This window comes from Myxine glutinosa, chromosome 3 (genome assembly GCF_964187855.1).
Source record: "Myxine glutinosa chromosome 3, kmMyxGlut1.1, whole genome shotgun sequence".
In the NCBI taxonomy this organism is placed as follows: Eukaryota; Metazoa; Chordata; class Myxini; order Myxiniformes; family Myxinidae; genus Myxine; species Myxine glutinosa.
This window is the reverse complement of record NC_136263.1, coordinates 160,602,912-160,625,033: the sequence shown is the minus strand read 5'-3', so window position 1 is coordinate 160,625,033 and position 22,122 is coordinate 160,602,912. Positions and strand designations below refer to the sequence as shown.

The 22,122-nt window shown below is 43.2% G+C and overlaps 1 protein-coding gene across 1 annotated transcript; it reads left to right on the top strand.

The window, feature by feature from the left end:
* Positions 1 to 1,959: 1,959 nt before the first annotated feature.
* On the top strand, positions 1,960 to 20,183 carry LOC144891233 (putative ATP-dependent RNA helicase TDRD12). Its single transcript, XM_078773625.1, has 5 exons — positions 1,960 to 2,145; positions 17,820 to 17,976; positions 18,692 to 18,819; positions 19,852 to 20,052; positions 20,148 to 20,183. The coding sequence occupies exons 1-5, from the start codon at positions 1,960 to 1,962 to the stop codon at positions 20,181 to 20,183; spliced, it is 708 nt and encodes a 235-aa protein (XP_078629751.1).
* Positions 20,184 to 22,122: the final 1,939 nt, after the last annotated feature.

Sequence of the window (22,122 nt, the reverse complement as noted above, 5' to 3'; positions counted from 1 at the left end):
TCTGCAGTTCCAAATTAATAAAATAAAAACCACCTAATAAATAAAATAAAATGATCCCTTTTGGCCGTTGTTTAATACTTTGGCGCCATTATTGACGGTGAGGGGGTAACAACAAAAGGCTCGTACGATATAATTTGTTACAACTCAGCTCAACAAACCACGATTTGTCGAAATTAAGCCCCGTGGTAACTAAATGGGTACACGGAGGTTGCCTGTGTTTGGTCAAAACCGTGACGTTCAAATCCATGATCTTTGGAGCTTCTATTTATTTTCCTTTCAAATATATCGTAATACCAAGACAGCGTGGGACTCATTTAAAAAGGCATGTACAGCATCTATTTTCAATTTTCTTTTTTCCTCCATGCAAATCCAAAGCTTTATAAGTATTAGTGTAATCATATGAAGTAAGTAGTTTTAGCAGTTGTAGATTAATTTGATGGATTAAACTACTGTTGTGTTGATAATGATGGGCCAAACGACCTCCTACTATGTGTCCAAGTACCCTGCATTTATTGTCCCCCGTCACACAGCGGAGCGAAAGGGGGACTATGGTTTTCCCCTCCTCCGTCCGTGCGTGCGGGCGTGCGTGTTTGCGTGCGGGCGTGCGTGCGTAAGCGAAGGACCGCATTCGAATTTTGTGTGTGGGTGCAACCTACGTCAAAATCCAAGATGGCCGCCGCCATGTATGTCTGATGCCATGTATGTCTGAACCTTGTGAGATGAATATCTTGAAAAATAAGTGAAGTACCAACGTCTAAATTGGTGTATTGGTGTATGGGTGTATCTCGGCATAAGGAAGAACCCTATTGAAAATTGGGTCGCCACATCAAAATCTTAGATGGCCGCCACCATATATATGTCTGAACCTTGTGAGCGAAATATCTTGAAAAATAAGCGAAGTACCAACTTCTAATTTGGTGTGTGGGTGTATCTCGGCATCAGGAAGAACGCTATTGAAAATTGGGTCGCCACGTCAAAATCCAAGATGGCCGCCGCCATGTACGTCTGAACCTTGTGAGATGAATATCTTGAAAAATAAGCGAAGTACCAATTTCTAATCTGGTGTTTGGGTGTATCTAGGCACAAGGAAGAAGGCTATTGAAAATTGGGTCGCCACGTCAAAATCCAAGATGGCCACCGCCATGTATGTCTGAACCTTGTGAGCGGAATATCTTGAAAAATAAACGAAGTACCAACTTCTAATCTGGTGTGTGGTTGTATCTAGGCATAAGGAAGAACGCCATTGAAAATTGGGTCGCCACGTCAAAATCCAAGATGGCTGCCTCCATGTATGTCTGAACCTTGTGAGCGAAATATCATATCATAGCATGTTTTCTGCGTCTTCCACTTTGTCAACTCGCATCACTTCACCGACGGGGGACCTAGGCGTAACGCTTGTCTTCTCTGTTTTCCTGTTTGACAGTAAACAAAATTGAAAAATCATTCCGAACAGGAAACTTACTATTTTTAAAGGATGTCATAAAGGGCACAAACAGGCATGAATAACTCATGTAACGTGTTGGATAGGGTGGTGTAATAGCCACTGCATCAACGGCGGTAAACGTCCGGATTTTTTTTTTTTTTTTTTTTTTTTTTTAACAGGACTTTTACAATCTTTTTATTTTATTTTCAATTTAATTACATACTTGAACACTGTGTGGGGTAAGGTGTTCTATTAGCTCCTCTCGGTCGGTTTTCAGAGAACCCATCACAATGAAATTAGGTTTGTTTGTTCTCATATCAGCTTAACTCTTGATGCCTTTAAAAGTTACTCATTTGGAAAAACAAGTTAATATGATGCAAATCAACATTGAAAAGTGATCCATTTCAAAACATATGCACTTTTAACTACTAGTATTATTGGTACATCGTACAGTACAACGTCCTCTTGGCACATATCCATGCTACTTTGTAGTTAAATTATTTTTACATTGGTCATGTTGTTTACATTTACAGGCAATGGTACGACAAGGATTTCTGAAGCCAAATGAATTTTTTTCACAATGTTGGACTGCAGTCCTGGCAGGCATCGACTTGTTGGCTGTGTCTGCAAACTGCGCCAGTGAGACTTCAGCTTTCTTGCCACCACTGCTCACTTGGCTGGTCAACCCAGCCGCTTATGCTACATTACCTGGTGGCAATGGGGTAATGACTTCCACTCCTCCCCTCCCACCCCCAGTGTAAGTTTGTGTGTCGTTGGTTGTTGTCTCCATTTGTGGGTTTCAGAAGGTGGAACATAGTCCTCCCGGGACCCAAAGTATCCACCTCCTCTTCGGGAAGGGATCACGGTTCATGGAACAAGCTGTTCAACCCTTCCAGAGTTTTGTTCCATGGGCTCTTTTCAGGATCGTCACTGAACCCCGAAATGCCTCCAGTTATAGTTCATTTATGGTAATATTCCCGGGGATGGTTTTTGTATATCTCACTGAGGTTCTTCTTCATCATTCCTGTTGCTCCAATTATCACTGGTACAATTTCGATTCTCTTCAGCTTCCAAGATCTCTTGACCTCATTTTTGAGGTCCTAGAATTTGGTCATTTTCTTGATTTCTGCATTGTTTAGGCCAAAATTACTGGGTACTGATATCTCAGTCAGCAATGCTGTCTTTTCCTTTTTGTTCCCGAGTACAACGTCCAGACACAATGCTTTGTTTGCTATGTTCACGCTCGATGGAATCATCAGGTCTTACGTGAGCATGACGTCCTCATTTTCAATGATTGCCGTTGGTTCGTGTTTCCATGAGTTTTCTGGAACTGGGATGTCTAAATTTTTGCAGGTATGCCAATTAACCACTTTGCATACTTTGTTGTGCCGTTGTGTGTAAAGTTGTTCTGATAATAGTTTTTTGCTTCCCAAAAGCAGGTGACTAGTACTTTCTGTTTGTCTTGCATAATCCACATTTGTCTGTCTGACTCAGTCCTATCATCTTTTAAAATCCATTGGTGTAGTGTCCTTGATCTTGGGCATTTATAATGATTCGTTCGCCTCTTCATAGTTGAGTTGACCTCTTCATAGCTATTCCAGTGATCCTTCTTTGTCTATCCCCAATCTGTCCAACTCTTTTTTTTGTATTTCCCTGCTCTTTTGTCTTTCTATATATTTGTCACTATATATTTGCTGGTATTTCATCTTGTATTTTTCTTTTGTCTTTTTCGCAATCATTGGGCCTCTATTCATTGCTGTTTCGGTTTGGTGCGTGACATCTTCCAATCACACCTGTTTTTGGAAGTTTGTTGCATGGTGCGTGAGATACCTTTTCTGGCTTTTGTTCATGCTTGTACACAAATTGTATTCGGTTGTCTGTTGAGCTTTTCATGTACTCTGCTAATCCTGCAGTCGTCACTGTTCACTTGATTGAGTTCCATCAGGTCGCCACCTCCTTTCCTCGGCAGGTACATTCTTGGAGGTACATATGCAAAAATGTATTTCCATACATGTATGTGTAGTGTATATGTGACTGGCTCTGGCAAAAGCAGACACTTGGGGGCAAAAATCAAAATGGAGATTTTGATATCTGATCCCCCATGCTTTTCTCTTTCATTTGATGTATACATTATGTTAATTGGATGAAAGTTAACGAGGTTATGGTATTTTAATGAGAATTTTATTTTCGTTTAAACAATGGAGATAATTAGGTTCAAAGTTCACAATACAGTTCACACGCACAAGGAATGTGCACACGTAGAGCTTTTCATTCACACCAAACATGTATGTCAGGGATCTCCTTCGATTTACGATGTATGGTTCATAGTAAAACATCGAAATTTTGCGATCTACATGACTTTTTGAGAACATTTTGAGAATGACATTTTAGATTCTTCGTCGAATTTCACAACTTTTCTCTTGTTTCTTGGAAAAATGTTTTGGTGCATAATAATCTAGAGAAGTTACTCTTTCTATCCATATAAAAATCTCAATTTGGTCCCTGTGGTCATATTTTGACTGTTTGGCTTTTTCTCGCAAAGAGAAATGCCGACAAGTGTCTGGTTGTGCCAGGGCACGTCATATATATATATATAATATATATATATCTATATTATAATAGCCGTAGATGATTCTGTCTGTCTGTCTGTCTGTTGGGCGTCTGTCCGGGGTGTGGCTTACTCGGTTTGCAGAGTAGCTCCACCCATAGCTCCACCCATTCTGGGAGTGGCTTCATATAATTATAAACAAAAAATATCCACCATTTTATTAACTCGCATAGCTTTGAGGCCTGTTTTGTAGGCCCGTGGTGTCTTACTCTCTCTCCCAGTTTTATTTCAAATCAAATTCGATATATCATTTCATTTTTCACAGTCGCTAACATAGTTTTAGACTCGGTTGAAAAAAAACTGGAAGAAAATCCAATGAAAGTTGCCGTTTATAGAACGAAATGAATTCTCAAACGCCTGTAACTTCAAGGCCATTGAGTCTCTCTCACGCCTTTATCTCCAATCTAACTCACCATATGATTTCATTTTTATCGATGGTTTTAGACTCGGTGTCAGCAATAATTGAGAACATTCCACACACGCGGGAAAATGCAGAGATATATTTTTAAAAATCGCGTCATGGTGTATCATACACCGCCCAACATGACACCGACGGCAACGTGTCGATACATATTAAAAAATCGATATATCATTTCATTTTTCACAGTCGCTAACATAGTTTTCGACTCGGTTGAAAAAAAACGGGAAGAAAATCCGATGAAAGTTGCCGTTTATAGAACGAAATGAATTCTCAAAGGCCTGTAACTTCAAGGCCATTGAGTCTCTCTCACGCCTTTATCTCCAATCTAACTCACCATATGATTTCATTTTTATCGATGGTTTTGGACTCGGTGTCAGCAATAATTGAGAACATTCCACACACGCGGGAAAATGCAGAGATATATTTTTAAAAATCGCGTCATGGTGTATCATACACCGCATAACATGACACCGACGGCAACGTGTCGATATATATTAAAAATTCGCTTTTGCTTTTCCGTTAAGATATATTACTTTTTCGTTTGATGACAGTCGGCACAAAAACGTCAACAATGATGCCGACATATATTTCTTCGTTTTTATTTCATTCAACATTATTAGCCTGAAGTAAAATATGCTTCAGGAAATTACCGAGAGATATTTCTTCATTTTTTTAAATTGGTTATGTGCGCATACACTTTAAATAGGTTTATTTGAAATCTTTAATTTTCCACAATATAATTTACTTGCCATTTATCATTTGATGATTACGAGACAAATTCCTCTTGAGGATCGTGACAATTCATGCGCTGCGTGGAAACTTCTATTTCCAAAATGAATGAGACGATCGATGAAGAACGCAGACTTGAACAGGATGTAGCAAGAAAACGAATGAGACGGGCGAACGAGTCCATCGACGAACGTCAATGCAAATTTGCGGGGTCACCCGTGGGAATCCCACGGGCATGGATGTGTGTGACATTTCGACATTGAGTTAGATGCTGCACATTCATTTTTACTAAATGGTTACTGGCAAGTCATCAGATCCAGAAATGGTGTTATGAACACAATTTATTTACGCGCAAGCACGAAAGCAAGACGGGCCGATTTCCGATTCCGATGGGCCGACGGGCGAGACGGGCCGATTTGGAGCAAGAAAAAGAACGAGACGGGAGAAAAACGAGAGAAACGAGACGGGGAAAGCCGATTGGAGAGGCGAGTGAGGAGCGATTGGAGAGGCGAGTGAGGAGCGATTGGAGAGGCGAGTGAGGTGCAATTGGAGAGGAGTGTGAGGGGCGTTTGGAGAGGAGTGTGAGGCGCGATTGGAGAGGAGTGTGAGGCGCGATTGGAGAGGAGTGTGAGGCGCGATTGGAGAGGAGTGTGAGGCGCGATTGGAGAGGAGTGTGAGGCGCGATTGGAGAGGAGTGTGAGGCGCGATTGGAGAGGAGTGTGAGGCGCGATTGGAGAGGAGTGTGAGGCGCGATTGGAGAGGAGTGTGAGGCGCGATTGGAGAGGTGTGTGAGGCACGATTGGAGAGGGGAGTGAGGCGCAATTGGAGAAGAGTGTGAGGCGCGATTGGAGAGGAGTGTGAGGCGCGATTGGAGAGGAGTGTGAGGCGCGATTGGAGAGGAGTGTGAGGCGCGATTGGAGAGGAGTGTGAGGCGCGATTGGAGAGGAGTGTGAGGCGCGATTGGAGAGGAGTGTGAGGCGCGATTGGAGAGGAGTGTGAGGCGCGATTGGAGAGGAGTGTGAGGCGCGATTGGAGAGGAGTGTGAGGCGCGATTGGAGAGGAGTGTGAGGCGCGATTGGAGAGGAGTGTGAGGCGCGATTGGAGAGGAGTGTGAGGCGCGATTGGAGAGGAGTGTGAGGCGCGATTGGAGAGGAGTGTGAGGCGCGATTGGAGAGGAGTGTGAGGCGCGATTGGAGAGGAGTGTGAGGCGCGATTGGAGAGGAGTGTGAGGCGCGATTGGAGAGGAGTGTGAGGCGCGATTGGAGAGGAGTGTGAGGCGCGATTGGAGAGGAGTGTGAGGCGCGATTGGAGAGGAGTGTGAGGCGCGATTGGAGAGGAGTGTGAGGCGCGATTGGAGAGGAGTGTGAGGCGCGATTGGAGAGGAGTGTGAGGCGCGATTGGAGAGGAGTGTGAGGCGCGATTGGAGAGGAGTGTGAGGCGCGATTGGAGAGGAGTGTGAGGCGCGATTGGAGAGGAGTGTGAGGCGCGATTGGAGAGGAGTGTGAGCCGCGATTGGAGAGTGTGAGGCGCGATTGGAGAGGAGTTTGAGGCGCGATTGGAGAGGAGTTTGAGGCGCGATTGGAGAGGAGTGCTAGGTGGAGAGAGGAGAGTGTCAGGTGGAGACAGGAGAGTGTCAGGTGGAGAGTGAGGGGGTCACATATTATGTGAAATAAATAAATTGTGTTCATCACACCATTTCTGGATCTGATGACTTGCCAGTAACCATTTTGTAAAAATGAATGTGCAGCATCTAACTCAATATGTCGAAATGTCACACACATCCATGCCCGTGGGATTCCCACGGGTGACCCCGCTAGTATATTATAATAGGCTACGGTGATTCTGTCTGTCTGTTGGACGTCTGTCCGGGGGTGTGGCTTACTCGGTTTGCAGAGTAGCTCCACCCACCCCTCCTTCTCGAATAGCTTTGAGGCCTGTTTAGTTAGGCCCGTGCTGTCTTTCTCTCTCACACAGATTTATTTCAATTCTAATTCGATATATCATTTCATTTTTCGCAGTCGCGACCATAGTTTTAGACTCGGTTGAAAAAAAACGGGAAGAAAATCCGATGAAAGTTTCCGTTTATAGAACGAAATGAAATCTCAAACGCCTGTAACTTCAAAGCCTTCTTGAGTCTCTCGCACGCCTTTATCTCCAATCTAACTCACCATCTGAGTTTCATTTTTATTGATGGTTTTAGACTCGTTGTCAGCAACGCGGGAAAATGCAGAGATATATTTTTTAAAATACACCATATCACCGCCCAACCGCCAACAACCGCCCAACATGTATCGTACACCGCCCAACATGACACAGACGCCCAAATGACACAGACGGCAACATGTCGACATTATCGCTTTTTCTTTAAACCGAGTGAACCGAGCTGAACCGAGCTGAACCGAATAAACCGAGTGAATTCACCGAGCGAATTTCATCCAATTCCACCGAGTTTCATGAAATTACCGAGAGATATTTCTTCGTTTTTATTTTATTAGTTACCAGCAGAAGTACCCAGCGTTGCCGGGCGGGGGAGGGGGGAAGGGCACGTACACTGGAATGCAGAGATATATTTTAAGAAATACACCATATCACCGCCCAACACCGCCCAACCGCCAACAACCGCCCAACATGTATCGTACACCGCCCAATATGACACAGATGTCGACATTATGGCTTTTTCTTTAAACCGAGTGAACCGAGCCGAACCGAATAAACCGAGTGAATTCACCGAGCGAATTTCATCCAATTCCACCGAGTTTCATGAAATTACCGAGAGATATTTCTTCGTTTTTATTTTATTAGTTACCAGCAGAAGTACCCAGCGTTGCCGGGCGGGGGAGGGGGGAAGGGCACGTACACTTTAAACATGTATATACATGTGGGATGTGGGATATATACATGTGGGACATGTGTGTGTTTGTGTTTGTGTGTGTGACTGTGTGTGTGTGTGACTGTGTGTGTGTGTGTGTGCGCGTGCATATATGTGTGTGTGTGTGTGTGTGTGTGTGTGTGTGTGTGTGTGTGTGTGTGTGTGTGTGTGTGTGTGCCTGCGTGCATATGTGTGTGTGTGTGTGTGTGTGTGTGTGTGTGTGTGTGTGTGTGTGTGTGTGTGTGTGTGTGTGTGTGTGTGTGTGTGTGTGTAGATGTATATATGTGTATAATGTGCATATATGTGTGTGTGTGTGTATAATGTGTCTGTATGTGTGTGTGTGTGTATATGTAAACATGGGCCGGTGTGTGTGTGTAAAGTGTGAGGAGGTATTGGAGAGGAAAATGCAGAGATATATTTTTTAAAATCGCGCCATGATGATAAACGCAAATACACCGCCTAAAATAACAGTCGACATATATTTAAAATTCGCTTTTTCTTTTCCGTTAAGATATATTACTTTTACTTTTGATGACAGTCGTCACAAAACGACATATATTTCTTCGTTTTTATTTCATTCAACATTATTAGCCGGAAGTAAAATATGGTTCATGAAATTACCGAGAGATATTTCTTCGTTTTTTTATTTATTAGTTATTTGCGCATACACTTTAAATAGGTTTATTTGAAATCTTTAAGTTCACAATGTAATTTATTTGTCATTTGATGATGACGAGACACTTCCTCTTGACTCGTGACAATTCATGCGTTGCGTGGAAACTTCCATTTCCAAAATGAATGACAGTCGATGAAGAACGCAGAATTGAACAGGATGCAGCAAGAAAACGAATGAGAAGGGCGAACGAGTCCGTCGTCGAACGTCAATGCAGACTTGAACAGGATGCAGCAAGAAAACGAATGAGACGGGAGAACGAGTCCGTCGACGAACGGCAATGCAGACTTGTACAGGTTGCAGCAAGAAAACGAATGAGACAGGAGAACGAGACAGTTGAGGAACGTGAACACAGACTCGCACAGGATGCTGCTGCAACAACGATGAGGAGGGAGAACGAGACAGTCGAGGAACGTGAACACAGACTCGCACAGGATGCTGCTGCAACAACGATGATGAGGGAGAACGAGACCCTCGACGAACGTGAACACAGACTCGCACAGGATGCTGCTGCAACAACGATGAGGAGGGAGAACGAGACCGTCGATGAACGCCAACACAGACTCGCACGGCATGCTGAGCAACAAAGACGTTGGAGTGCTCAGCAAACATATACAACCGCAGCCATAATGAATCCGGCCGAAGTATCCGATAATATTGTTCAAGAGCATAATTGCGGTCCAATGACGTCACCATGTGTGTACTGTTCTGCACACCATTTCACAAATGAATCAACAGGACAAGGGGATGGATTTACACTGTGTTGTTCCAAGGGAAAAATTAAATTGCCTCCACTATTTGCCGTACCTGCTCGACTGCAACAACTTTATCAGGGTGACGATGGAAAATGTCGCAACTTCTGAGACAATATCCGGAATTACAATTCGGCATTAGCTTTTGCATCAATGGGTGCTCAGATCTCATCTCCTCCAGGAAATGGACCGTACTGTTTCAAAATCCACGGTCAAATTTACCATCGCTGTGGTCCATTACATCCATCACATGTACATGAACAAGCACAATTTGCACAATTATTTATTTTGGATACAGCTCAAGCTACAAAGGAACGTATGAATCGACCTGAGAATCACAGATGTTTGCAAGAATTGATGGCAGAACTGCACAACATACTATCTGACGTTAATCCTTATGTCACATGTTACAAGACTATGTTCGAGCGTGAACAGGAAGAAATCAGGAAAGCTGTCCTTGAAGATCGCCTCCCTTCTACCTTGGAAATGCATTTTCGTCGACCACGCTTCTGATACAACATACCAACTGCTGATGAAATTGCTGCTGTCTTCGTTAGTGGACAAGATGGTGAACCACCTGCAAACAGGGATTTCCAGGTTCATTTGCATGACCAGGGCTTACACAATCTCTCTCCACTTTCCTCTCACATTGATCCCATGACATATCCCATTCTCTTTCCACATGGCGAGCCTGGATGGATGATAAACATGCCTCACCAGCGACAGACTGCGGTTCGAAACAAGGTAACTCATCGTGAATTCTATGCCTACCGACTGGCTATTCGAAATGAATTCAGCACTATCCATTCTTCGGGGAAATTGTTCCAGCAGTATGTTGTCGACGGATATTGCAAAGCAGAAGCAAATCGACTGCAATACTTCAAACAAAATCAGGAAACCCTTAGAGCCATGGAATACAGAGGACTACTGGACCACGTCCAGAACGTTGCTGCTGATAACCAACGTCCTGTCGGTCGTATCGTCATTTTGCCGTCGAGTTTTGCAGGGAGTCCAAGAGCTATGCAGCAGAACTACCAAGATGCTATGGCCATTGTTCGCAAATTCGGAAAACCAGATCTTTTCATCACGTTCACGTGTAATCCAAAATGGACAGAGATACAAGAAAACATCGGACAACACCAACGAGCTGAAGGCAGACCAGATTTAGTGGCACGCGTGTTTCATCTGAAATTAAAAGAGTTAATCGACGATATAACGAAGAAGCACGTGTTGGGCAAAGTACGTGCATTTCTCTACGTCGTCGAGTATCAGAAGCGTGGCCTACCGCATGCCCACATATTACTCACGCTGTGCCAAGAAGATAAAATTTGTACCGCCGACGACATTGACAGAATTGTTTCCGCACAAATTCCTAATTCAAATGAGTCACCAGAGATCCATTCCTTGGTGAAGTCTCACATGATACATGGTCCGTGTGGCACTTTAAATCGCCATTCGATTTGTGTGAAAGATGGAGTGTGCAGTAAAGGCTTTCCAAAAGTGTATGCTGCAGAGACACTTGCGAGCATAGATGGCTATGCCCTTTACAAGCGTCCCCCAAATGGACCCACCATAACCGTTCATGGAACCGATGTTGATTGCCAATTTGTGGTCCCATTCAATGCTTATTTACTGAAGAAGTACAGAGCACACATCAACATTGAGGTTTGCGCAAGCATACAGAGTATAAAGTACTTATTTAAATATGTGTACAAGGGACATGACTGTGCCGGCATCGAAATTCGAGAGTGCGGGAGAGTGGAGGTGGACGAAATAAAGACCGATTTGGACTGCAGATATGTCAGTGCCCCAGAGGCAGCATGGAGATTGATGGAATTTGAAATGCACAAACTCCCATTCCATCACCAGACTTGCGGTACACTTACATGAATTGCAGACTGTTGTGTTCAGGGATGGTAACGAGGAAGAAGCCATTGTACGACATAGGGGTACAACACTTACAGCTTGGTTTCAGTTAAACCAGAGAGACCCTGAGGCACGAAGTTATCTGTACCGTGACATTCCAAAATATTACGTATTTGAAGATGGACGAAAGACATGGAAACTTCGACGCCGGGGCGGCAACAAGGTTATCGGACGCACTGGTTTCGGCAAGCCCTATGGACATTGAGCGCTTTCATCTTCGTGTACTCCTGCTGCACTGCCCTGGTAAAACATCATTTGAAGATCTCAGAACCATAAATGGAGTAGTTTGTGAAACATACAAGGATGCAGCCAGGAAATTACATTTAACAGAAGATGATACAGAATGGGACAGGTCCTTAGCTGATGGAGTTATCTTTGCCATGCCACAACAATTGAGATCTCTTTTTGCAACCCTATGCATATTCTGCACACCAACAGACACGTCGGCACTGTGGGAAAAATATAAAAACGACCTTTGCGAAGATTTTGTGCACAGCGGCCATATAGTGGAACAGAGTATTTTCATGGCATTGCGAGAAATACAGTCCTTCCTCCTGAGACATGGACAGACCTTGGAAGCATTTCAGTTACCAATACCTCCAGACACTGTTTAAGATCTTTCGAGTGATGATTATATCAGTATGTACCGGGAGATGAACATGAAAAAGGTGAAAACAACAGACAACTACTAAATGATGACCAAATCCAAATTGTAGACGAGGTCCTACAGGCCGTTCATTGTAGGGAGCAGTACACAGGCAACCGGTTGTTTTTCGTTGATGGACCGAGCGGAAGTGGCAAGACCTTTCTCTATAATACGCTTCTGCACATCTTGCGAGGCCAGTGTCGTTTGGTTCTTCCAATGGCGTACTCGGGCATTGCAGCAACATTGCTAGCCGGGGGCGGTACATCGCACCATTGATTTAAATTGCCAGTGCCCATTTTGGAAAACTCCACATGCAACATATCACCTACGAGTAAAGATGCAGATGCTCTAAGGAAGGCCAACCTATTCATTTGGGATGAAGCACCTATGGCTCCAGCATATGCTTTAGCAGCTGTTGATCGATGTCTCCGGGATGTAACCAGCAACAACATTCCTTTTGGTGGAAAGGTCTTACTTATTGGTGGGGACTTCAGGCAGGTTTTGCCCGTTGTACCTCGCGCTGCACCTGCAGCAATCATTGCCACATGCATCAAGCGTAGCAAGTTGTGGCCAAAGTTCAAACAGCTGAACTTAACATCAAACATGAGAGCTAATGATGACGAAGAATTCTCAAAATGGTTACTGTCGGTTGGAAATGGGACTGTGGAAACAATTCCTGACTCAGATTTAATACGACTGCCTGATCGTATCTGTGTAGAAGACAACATTTCTTTAGCAGAGGCTGTTTTCGGTAATTTGAACGAAATCCATTCAAACTATGATGCGCTGGCACAACGAGCCGTGTTGTGTCCAAAGAATGAATCCACATTTGTGAACAACGATGAGATACTGGATGCATTTCCTGGGGGGAAAAAGACGTACTTCAGCGCTGATTTCATTGTCTGTGATGACCCTGAAGAGGCACTAAATTATCCTATGGAATTCCTAAATCAATTAACTCCTTCTGGAATGCCATTGCACAAACTTCGTCTCAAAGATGGTGTTGTCATCATGTTACTCCGTAACTTTGATCCGAAACAGGGACTGTGCAATGGTGCAAGATTGGTTGTTAAAAGATTGTTGCCAAACATAATAGACGGAGAAATAATTTCTGGCAGTCACAAAGGGACACGCACATTTATACCCAGGATTAGTATTGCACCTTCCGATACAACACTACCATTCGTACTCAAACGCCATCAATTTCCAGTTCATGTGGCATTCTCTTTCTCAATAAACAGGAGTCAAGGTCAAACATTACACAAAGTTGGGATTTACTTACCAGAACCCGTCTTCAGCCATGGCCAATTATATGTTGCATTGTCGCGTGCTAAACGATTTGAGGATGTCAAGGTAAAGGTAGTCAGTAATGGCCAACAGGGAAAAATTGATGGCCACAGTGGAATCTTCACCCGTAATGTTGTTTACCCGGAGGTCCTGCAGTGACACCATTCAGGCAACAAAAGGAGGGCAAGAAGGAAAATAGTTAATTACTCCGACACATTTAGTTGAGGTGACTGAAAAATCACCGGACCATTGGTGCTGTTTTGATGCTTTTTACTGCTGTTTTGATGCTTTTTACTGCTGTTTTGATGTTTTCACTGCTGTTTTGATGCTTTTTCACTGCTGTTTTGTTGCTTTTTCACTGCTGTTTTGACGCTTTCCACTGTTGTTTTGATAGTGTTTTGATGCTTTTTCACTGCTGTTTTGACGCTTTCCACTGTTGTTTTGATAGTGTTTTGATGCTTTTTCACTGCTGTTTTGATGCTGTTTCACAGCTGTTCTGATGCTTTTTTGCCGTTTTTTTAAATATAAAAATCTCATTTAAAAAAAAAAAATTCCAAAAAAATCTCAATGATGACATAATTCATCCGAAAACGTTGAAGCAACTGCATAATATTACGGTGATGTTTAACTCTGAGTGAGAATAGTTCTAAATTTTAAAAACTTTCTTCTGATATTTGTGATTTATTTCAAACAAACTGTATTTCCCATCTACACGGGCATGTATTCCTATTAACGTTATGTAAAGTACATAAATTGTGTGGATTACATCATTTGTGGATGTGATCAATTGCCAGTAACCATTTTATATAACTGAATGTGCAGGCGCAGCATCTAACTCAATATGTCGAAATGTCACACACATCCATGCCCGTGGGATTCCCACGGGTGACCCCGCTAGTATATATATATATTGTTGCGGATCTCGCACGTCGGTGCTCCCCTTATCAAGGGGGGGTTAATCCCCTTGTCTTTTTTATCTGGCCGACCCGAGTCCTTAGAAGTTATAACGCTCCTTCCGGTCAGTATTAGGTAGGGTTATTGGTCAATTTAGTCCCAAATACCTAATTACGAACACCGACCGCGAAGCAGGGAAATAACTCCCGCTCAAACCACGGATATGATGGAAAATGCCGAGCGGATAGCAATCCGCGATCCGAGCTGTTAACAATGGGACTAAACCCGATTCTAAGCGGTTTCTAATCGTGCCACGTTTACCCAATGAGAGAAAGGACGGATGCAATCGGACAAGAGGAAACCCATAAGATAGGAAGAACAAAGATTGGTTTATTAATTATTTACAAGAAGGAGAAGAGGAAACAAAAGGATGTACAGGATAGGAAGAGGAAGAAGCAGCACACAGGGCAGTCTTATCTTAATACCCAGGACAAACGTACACACTCACACGGGGATTGTAGCTGGTAGGGTGGAACAGGTAGAGGGTCTGGCGATGAGGTCCAGGCTCCGGTCCAGCGGGCAAAACCCGGCAGACACCTCCGCATATGGTTGAACGCGACCGGACAGTTCTATAGCGGGGGGAAACTGGTGTCCTGCGTATGTAATAGGTGCACACTTGTGCCAAACGCCCTCTCTCTCCCCAATGTCCTCTTAACAAGCGTGCCCTTCTTCTTCTCAGTCCTGTTCAATGCGCATTTCCCAAAGAGTCATCTTACAACGCGCGCGCCTCCAACAAGTCTCGTACAACCAGCGCTCTCCCATCAAAGTTTGTGAAAGGGCTTTTCGCTCGCTTTTTATATCTCTCTGCGCGATCACTCCCCGGGCCCCAAAGCCACGCCTGTCGGTGATGTCCCTTCAGCCCTGGTTGGCTGGTGAGGGCTTTTACTGGCCACGCCTTTGACGGCTGTTTGACGTGCCACACCTTCTTCTTGGAGCTCCGCCTCCTTTCTCGGGCCTCACCGCGTGGCCGTGGTTTGGGCCTTAGCGAGCTCCAGCTCAAGGCAGCGAACGCTGCTATCAAGGCGCGTAACAAATTGAGAGAGCCATAGGGCAGACTGGAGGGCGCGTAATGGCATCGCTTGGAGAGGGAGGTCGCAAACTGAACGGAATGGGGACCTACTCTTATTTGATTGACGCAACGCAGATTCAACTATTGGAAACACGGCCTTATCTAAACACATACTAATGAGATAACTGAAGTCCTATGGTGGCCTACGTGTTGCTTGTGGCCTAACTAGGGGGTGCAACCTTTAACCTTTTAATAATGGGATACTTACAAGAGTGTGGGTTCTAAAACTGCAATAATATATATATATATATCGTTCGGATTAAAATTCAACAGTCCAGGAAAGACCCATGTCTTTCAGTCCTGACAAATCTCACACTCTCACTATGTCTCTCCGAAAAGACCGTCTGGACAACCCTCCCATCTACTTTCTGAACAATCCTCTCCAAGAAGTTCTGTCACTCAACATTTTGGGTCTCGCTCTCTGCCATGATCTTTCCTGGGAAAACCACATTTCCAAGCTGGCATCCAAAGCCAGTCGCCATCTGGGAATCCTCCGTTGTGCAAAGTCCTTTCTGGGCACTTCTGAGCTCCTCACCACATACAAAGCTTTCATCGTCAGCTCAATGGAATACTGATATCCCCTCTGGGCCGGTGCTCCTGCCCCACACCGAGCTCGGCTTCATGCGGTTGAGACCAAAGCATTGTCATTGGAATCTCCCGCGATGAAGCTGATTCTGAGGACCTTTCTCTCTCTCTCTCTCTCTCTCTCTCTCTCTCACCGCAGGCAGGTTGGTGTTCTTTCTGTCTTCTACCGACTCCTCTCCCGCCTTGCTCCACTTGCTCTGTCTGTGCTCTGACCCCAAAATATTCCTGCAGGATGCACAAGATCTGCCAGCAACCCTCTTCTGGTGAAACTGCCAAAATCAAGACTCTCTGCTCACCTTCACTCTTTCATTCCTCTTTTCTCCCGCCTCTGGAACAAACTCCCTCACTCTCTTCAATCCCTCTCCTCCCTCCAGGTCTTTAAAACAGCTGTTCACCACCATCTCTTGTCTTCCCCCATCCAAAACCTTGGTCTTTTCTACCTCTGTTAAAACACCCCAAATCCGCCTCTTTCAACCCCAACTTCTTTCCTGAAATTCCTAGTAGTGTTCATTTGTTTTATACAATGTACCCCTCCCTCCTCCCCCAGCCCTTCCCCTTCCATAGATCTACCGACGTCCTTGTTCTCTGCTGTTGTTGTGCTTGTCTGCTTCCCTCTCTCTCCCCCTCTTGTCTCCCGCCCCCTTCATTGTATGTTTATGTGTCTGCATGTTTTCATGTTCAATGTGTTAGCTCTTACACATAGCCTCGATGCTGTATATATATAATAAAATAAAATAGAGTGGCAGCCTTCCTCAGCTCTTTCTTGTTGCCCACTTCGTCACAAAAGAGACGTGGAGTGTCGACTGGTTCGCTGAAACATGTTGAGGGTGAGGGTGAGCCCTGTGTAATAGACCTTGCACCACTGTTCATGCGGTGAGTTTTCACTGGGCTAACTGACTTGTCTTTGATGCTTATTCCTCGCTCTCTCCACTTTTTGATTGTCGACAGCATTCCTGCAAGATTTGTGCCACACTACTTGATTAAACATCAACAGCTGAACTATATTCTGAGTACTAACACCACCACCACCACCATCGCCAATGTTATCTATGACTACAGAGTCAGGCAGTTCACTTAATTCCTTAAGTTCCTGGATATTGTCCACAACTTCTTTGTAAGTGGTTGAAAGTCTCTTTCAGGGTTTTTTCTCAATTTCACAGATGATGAGGGATCCATAGTTGGTTTATTTCTTTCATCTGATGGACATATGTAACATAAGCGCCAATCATGAGTGTCCATGCTAGCAAGTTGTCAGTATTCATTTTGGATTCGTCACTTTGAATCTGAAACAAAGAAAAGTATGTAATGGGTAATTTGTAGCACAAATCAGCATGGAAAAGTCTAATTTGAAGGAGAAAGTCTAATTTCCTTTCTCATAAATAAAATGTTGTCAAACACCCCTAACGCCTGTTGTCATTAATTTTATTAAAATGTCGAATTTATGTTTCATTTTCCTGACTTTACCTTTAAATGCATCCACAATGCAGAAGTGATGCCAGAAATGAGTTAGGTGACCTCAAATTAGCTGGGAAACATGTATCATCATAGTTTCTATGACAAATGCTTCCTGGGCTATGAGTCGGCCATGTTTTCCAAGATGGCCGATGGCAGCCATCTTGGATTATAAGACACAACTTGTGTCTTTGGATAATTTTGTTCCTATGACCCTAAGGAACCTCCATGCCAAAGGGACATTTGCATCATGACTTGAAGTCAAAAAGCACTTGGCATGTCCACTACACCCATAAAAAAATGTATTAGACAGGTGATAAATTGCTAATTTTGATTAATTCCAGATAATATTTGTCAAAACTCAGCAATCTGTGATTGTGCAAATGCATGTAGGTGAGAAATTCATGTTTTGCTTCATTTTGCAGCCTCTTGCTGCTGTGGTGTGCGCTGGATGGGCTACGGCCAGCCGGGTCCATTCCCAACTGTTGCTCCTGCTGGAATCCCTGTCTGGTGTGCGTGTATCGCTGTTGTCATTGGCCACGAGTAGAAACCCGCAGCAGCTGGCACTCCTTTTTGAAGGAGGTATGTTTCACTGGCACTCCTTTTTGAAGGAGGTATGTTTCACCATGTGCTTGTTTCCCAAAGTTATGTTTGTGCACGTTACGTTCAAGTCATTTTCGTGATCGTAGTTTGCTGGCGGGTGTTTATAATATTGTCTACAAATACAAGGTACAAATACAAAAACTACACACAAATAAACATAGTGGTCCTTAATCAAACTATTACCCTCTCTGCATAAACAGAACACTATACCGTATTGGTCCTTTCTATCCTGAATAATATTGGCTTCAAAAAAGGCTCTTTATCTGAGACAAAAGGGTCATTCTATGCGAACTCGATACTTTCAAAACGGTCATTCCATGTCATCTTCTGCCTCAACTTCAACGATGGATGTGGTCTAGCTCTGGTGGACAACCTAAGGTGATCAGAGGGCCACAGTTTCTTTCCTCAAACAACTCCAAGCTAAGCAATGCAAGAGCCCCTTTTAACGCAATTACAAGTCAAAATGACATGTTGATTTATAAGGCGTTCTTGAATCTTAGCTTGTGCTCACATAAGAATTAAGGAACAGAACCTTATCTGTTTTGCCATTTTTGCATACTTATTGTGAAGATGAACGCCAATAAGAGCCGTGCAGTTTTAACGATTTGTTCTTATGCACACTTCTGCCTGATGTGTTCATGTGCTTTGCAATAGTTGTTAATGGCATTTCTTCATCCTTTCCCCACCATGGCAGTTGAAGTGGTGGTGTGTTCTGTGGATGTTCTTGAGGAACTCCTAAAATTTCGACACGTGCCACTAACCCGCCTTTGCCACCTTGTGCTTTTTGAGGCATGCACCTTACTTGCCCAGCTCCCTCAACAGGTACTGTTGATGTGATATTACTCTGAGAACTATCTTTTGTTTTGACAGGTTTTATTTGAAATCATTAGTTTGCCAAGACAGAAAACTTATCGGTTTGAATAATGTGTGTACTGTGTATGTCCACCATGTTTCGTCCAAATCCGTCCACAACTTTTTGAGATATCCTACGATATGCCGTTTTTGGCCCTATCTCCCAATGGTGAAGAATCATTTAAAAATTCTAGTTGCAGGATCCGAATCCGGATCTTCCCCAAAATCTAATCATTTCTTCCTTGTCGCATATGCTACATCTCTGCCAAATTGTCTGAATCCGTCCACAACTTTTTGAGATATCTTGTTCACAAACAAACAAACAAACAACATATAGACAGACGGGTGAAAACATAACCTCCATCCACATTTGGTGGCGGAGGTAATTATCGATGTAAGGATCTGGTAAGAACTTGACATCTGTTATGCATCTGCACTCACAGGTTCGCACCATGCCCCTGTGGTTCCTGCCATGTCTATATTCACTATAATTGGTTTGGGAATCGAGCATTATTCCATGATGTCATTATTCCTGTACAGAACTCCTGAAATAGCTTGATTCAACAATGCCCGGTGAGATCTAAGGAATGTGGCAATCGCGGCTATTTTGTTTAATTGCAAAGTCTCATAACCATTTACCAAGTAAGGTGTAGATGCAATGCATATTGTGGAATCCATAAGAAATTGGCGGTCATGTCGATATAAATTGTAACAACGTACATCAGCACAAAAAGTTGAATATAATGTGGGTCAATTTAACAGTATCTGCATTTAGTTTCTGCTGCTGATGGAGATCAGAGGCTTGGTTCTGGCCTGCTTTCAGCAGAAGCATGTTCTGATCATTCATCTGGAGACTATGCATTACAGTTGGTTTGCCTTCTTGATTATTGAAGTTAACCTGTTAGCATTTTGTTTAATCTGTGATAACAGCAGGAAGGGCAGTATTGTTCATGTTTTGTCATGGTCAATTGGTCATGTTTTGTCATTGTGTTTGGGCTGTAGACGGAGACGATGGTGTCAAACTTTGAGCGAGTGGTAAGTCTAAGGGAAGCTCGTGGTGTGCATGCCCCAAGACAGTGCATACTCTTTGCACAGCGATGGACATCAGCTTTGGCAGACATGACAAAGCGGCTTTGCATACATGAGCCTTGCATGGTGTTTGCTGACTGGTTGCAAGCAGCATTGTATGGTGGTGTTTTGCTGGTAAGTGTTGCACAAGCACATGAAATGAATATGGAATCTTTTATTTGTATATGTCTTTTTATATACAATTGGATTATGCACTTGCATCATTGCAGGATGCACTTGCAGAAATTAAAACGACATTATCATAATTGCAGAACTAATACAAAAGCAGGCTGAAGCAATTTTCAAATGTTAAAAAGAAAAATGCAACAAAAACAGCTGTAAACTTGCCGTAAATAATTTGAACACAATACATTTCTCACTTGTTTCCTAGTTGCAACCGAACCTATATGGAGTGGAAAAGTGTCCTGCTGTTGCGAACTCAAAATGAGTTTGATGATTATTTTTCATTGCTGATATGGATCTTTGAAGTTGCTTTGTTTGCAGTCTGCCACCTCTTTTTTTTTTTTTCTGTTCCGTTTTATAGTTCCTGACATTAAGAACCATGTGGAAAACAAATAAACGAACAAGAAAGATATCACAATACATGCCAATAATTCAAACAAAGAATAGTTGCCATGGAAGCAGCAATTTGGCCATTTCGAAAATTTGACCCATCATGTTTTACATGCATAACAAATTTGATTGATACATTTTCTAACTGCAATCCTAGGATCCTGGTGTTGGGCTAGCGGTGAGGGTGCCAGCTTAGGATCCTAGGATCCTGGGTTTGAATCCCGGTCGATCGCTGAATTAACGCCAGGGGGGTTGACTCAGCCTGTCATCCTTCCGAGGTCGGCTAATTGAGTACCAGTTCACTGGTAATTTCCTGTTTGTTGTAAAAGGCGACAAAAAGGGTTGGCGGCAGGAAGGGCATCCGGCCGTAAAACATTGCTTCGAAAAGGGGACCAAAAAACAACAACAACCACGGTCCCCGAAAAAGGCCAACCCCTGCTTTGCGGGGAAAAATGGCCTCTAAAGGCGTTTGTTTTTGTTTTTGTTTTTTCTAACTGCAGCATAATTTTCCATGTTTTGGATGGCCATGGCTTTTAACTAATTTTGTCCAAATTGTACCCACATATATGAGTTTACACATACATACAAATAAGCTGTGTAAGTTTCAGTTTGCTATCTTGTAAAATTATTGAGGAATGGTAATAATAAATTCATAAAAGTCCCATTTAATTATGATGGATTCAATTGTTGTCATGGAAACTGTTGACGTGTCAAAACTGTGAAATTGATGGTTCTAATTTTTGGTGACCCAGGTCTGTGGCCCAATATGCAAATCCTGTTCAAATTTTGGGTTAATAAGATGAAAATTGATGATTTTATGTGATGTTGACCTTTTACTTTTTGACCTGAAACAATAGGCTCCAGTGACCCAATATGCAAATCATGTTGGTGATGTTCAAACACTCTTGGGGTGGGTCGAAATTGCGCATTACTTGTGAAATTCCATCCGTGGTTTCCCGGTCTACACCGAGGGAAATCACACGACTATTAGGGTGCACAGCACACGGTGCCCCCATATGAGCATATTGCCCTGTCCCTGGTTTTATTTTGTTCCAATCATTAAAATAATAGTCCTAGTCAATTTTTATGAAAATTGGACTCTATTTATGTGTCCCACCATTCACTTGAATATTTCCACAAAAATGGCCATAAGCCGCCATTCTAACAATATTATGGTAAATAGGCTGTCTTTAATTCCAGCACTAGTATCATTATTTGTTGTTGTTTTTTCTTGAGAGTTCAATGTGAATTGATTTACCTGTGTAAAGTTGTAAATAGAAATGCCAGGGATGAAATGTCCAGACAGTTGCCATGGAAACTGCTGCTAGATTTGGGCTATTTTTAGACATGCACAGTCTAGACATTGTCTAGACATAACAATGCACATTACTTTAACAATGCACAATATGAGCTGATTGACTGATCTGCTCTGTAGCAAGTATATGCATTATGCAGGAACTGATCCTGATGTAGCTGACATGTTTGCCTTTGGCCTGTCATGACACAGATGCTATTACCCAGTTGTAGATATTGACACACATTTGTGATACGTTTGTGTGCGCTGCCAGAATTACTAGCAGAGAGGATAAATTATGGAGGAGGATAAATCATCACAAGATGCTGGTGTTTTTG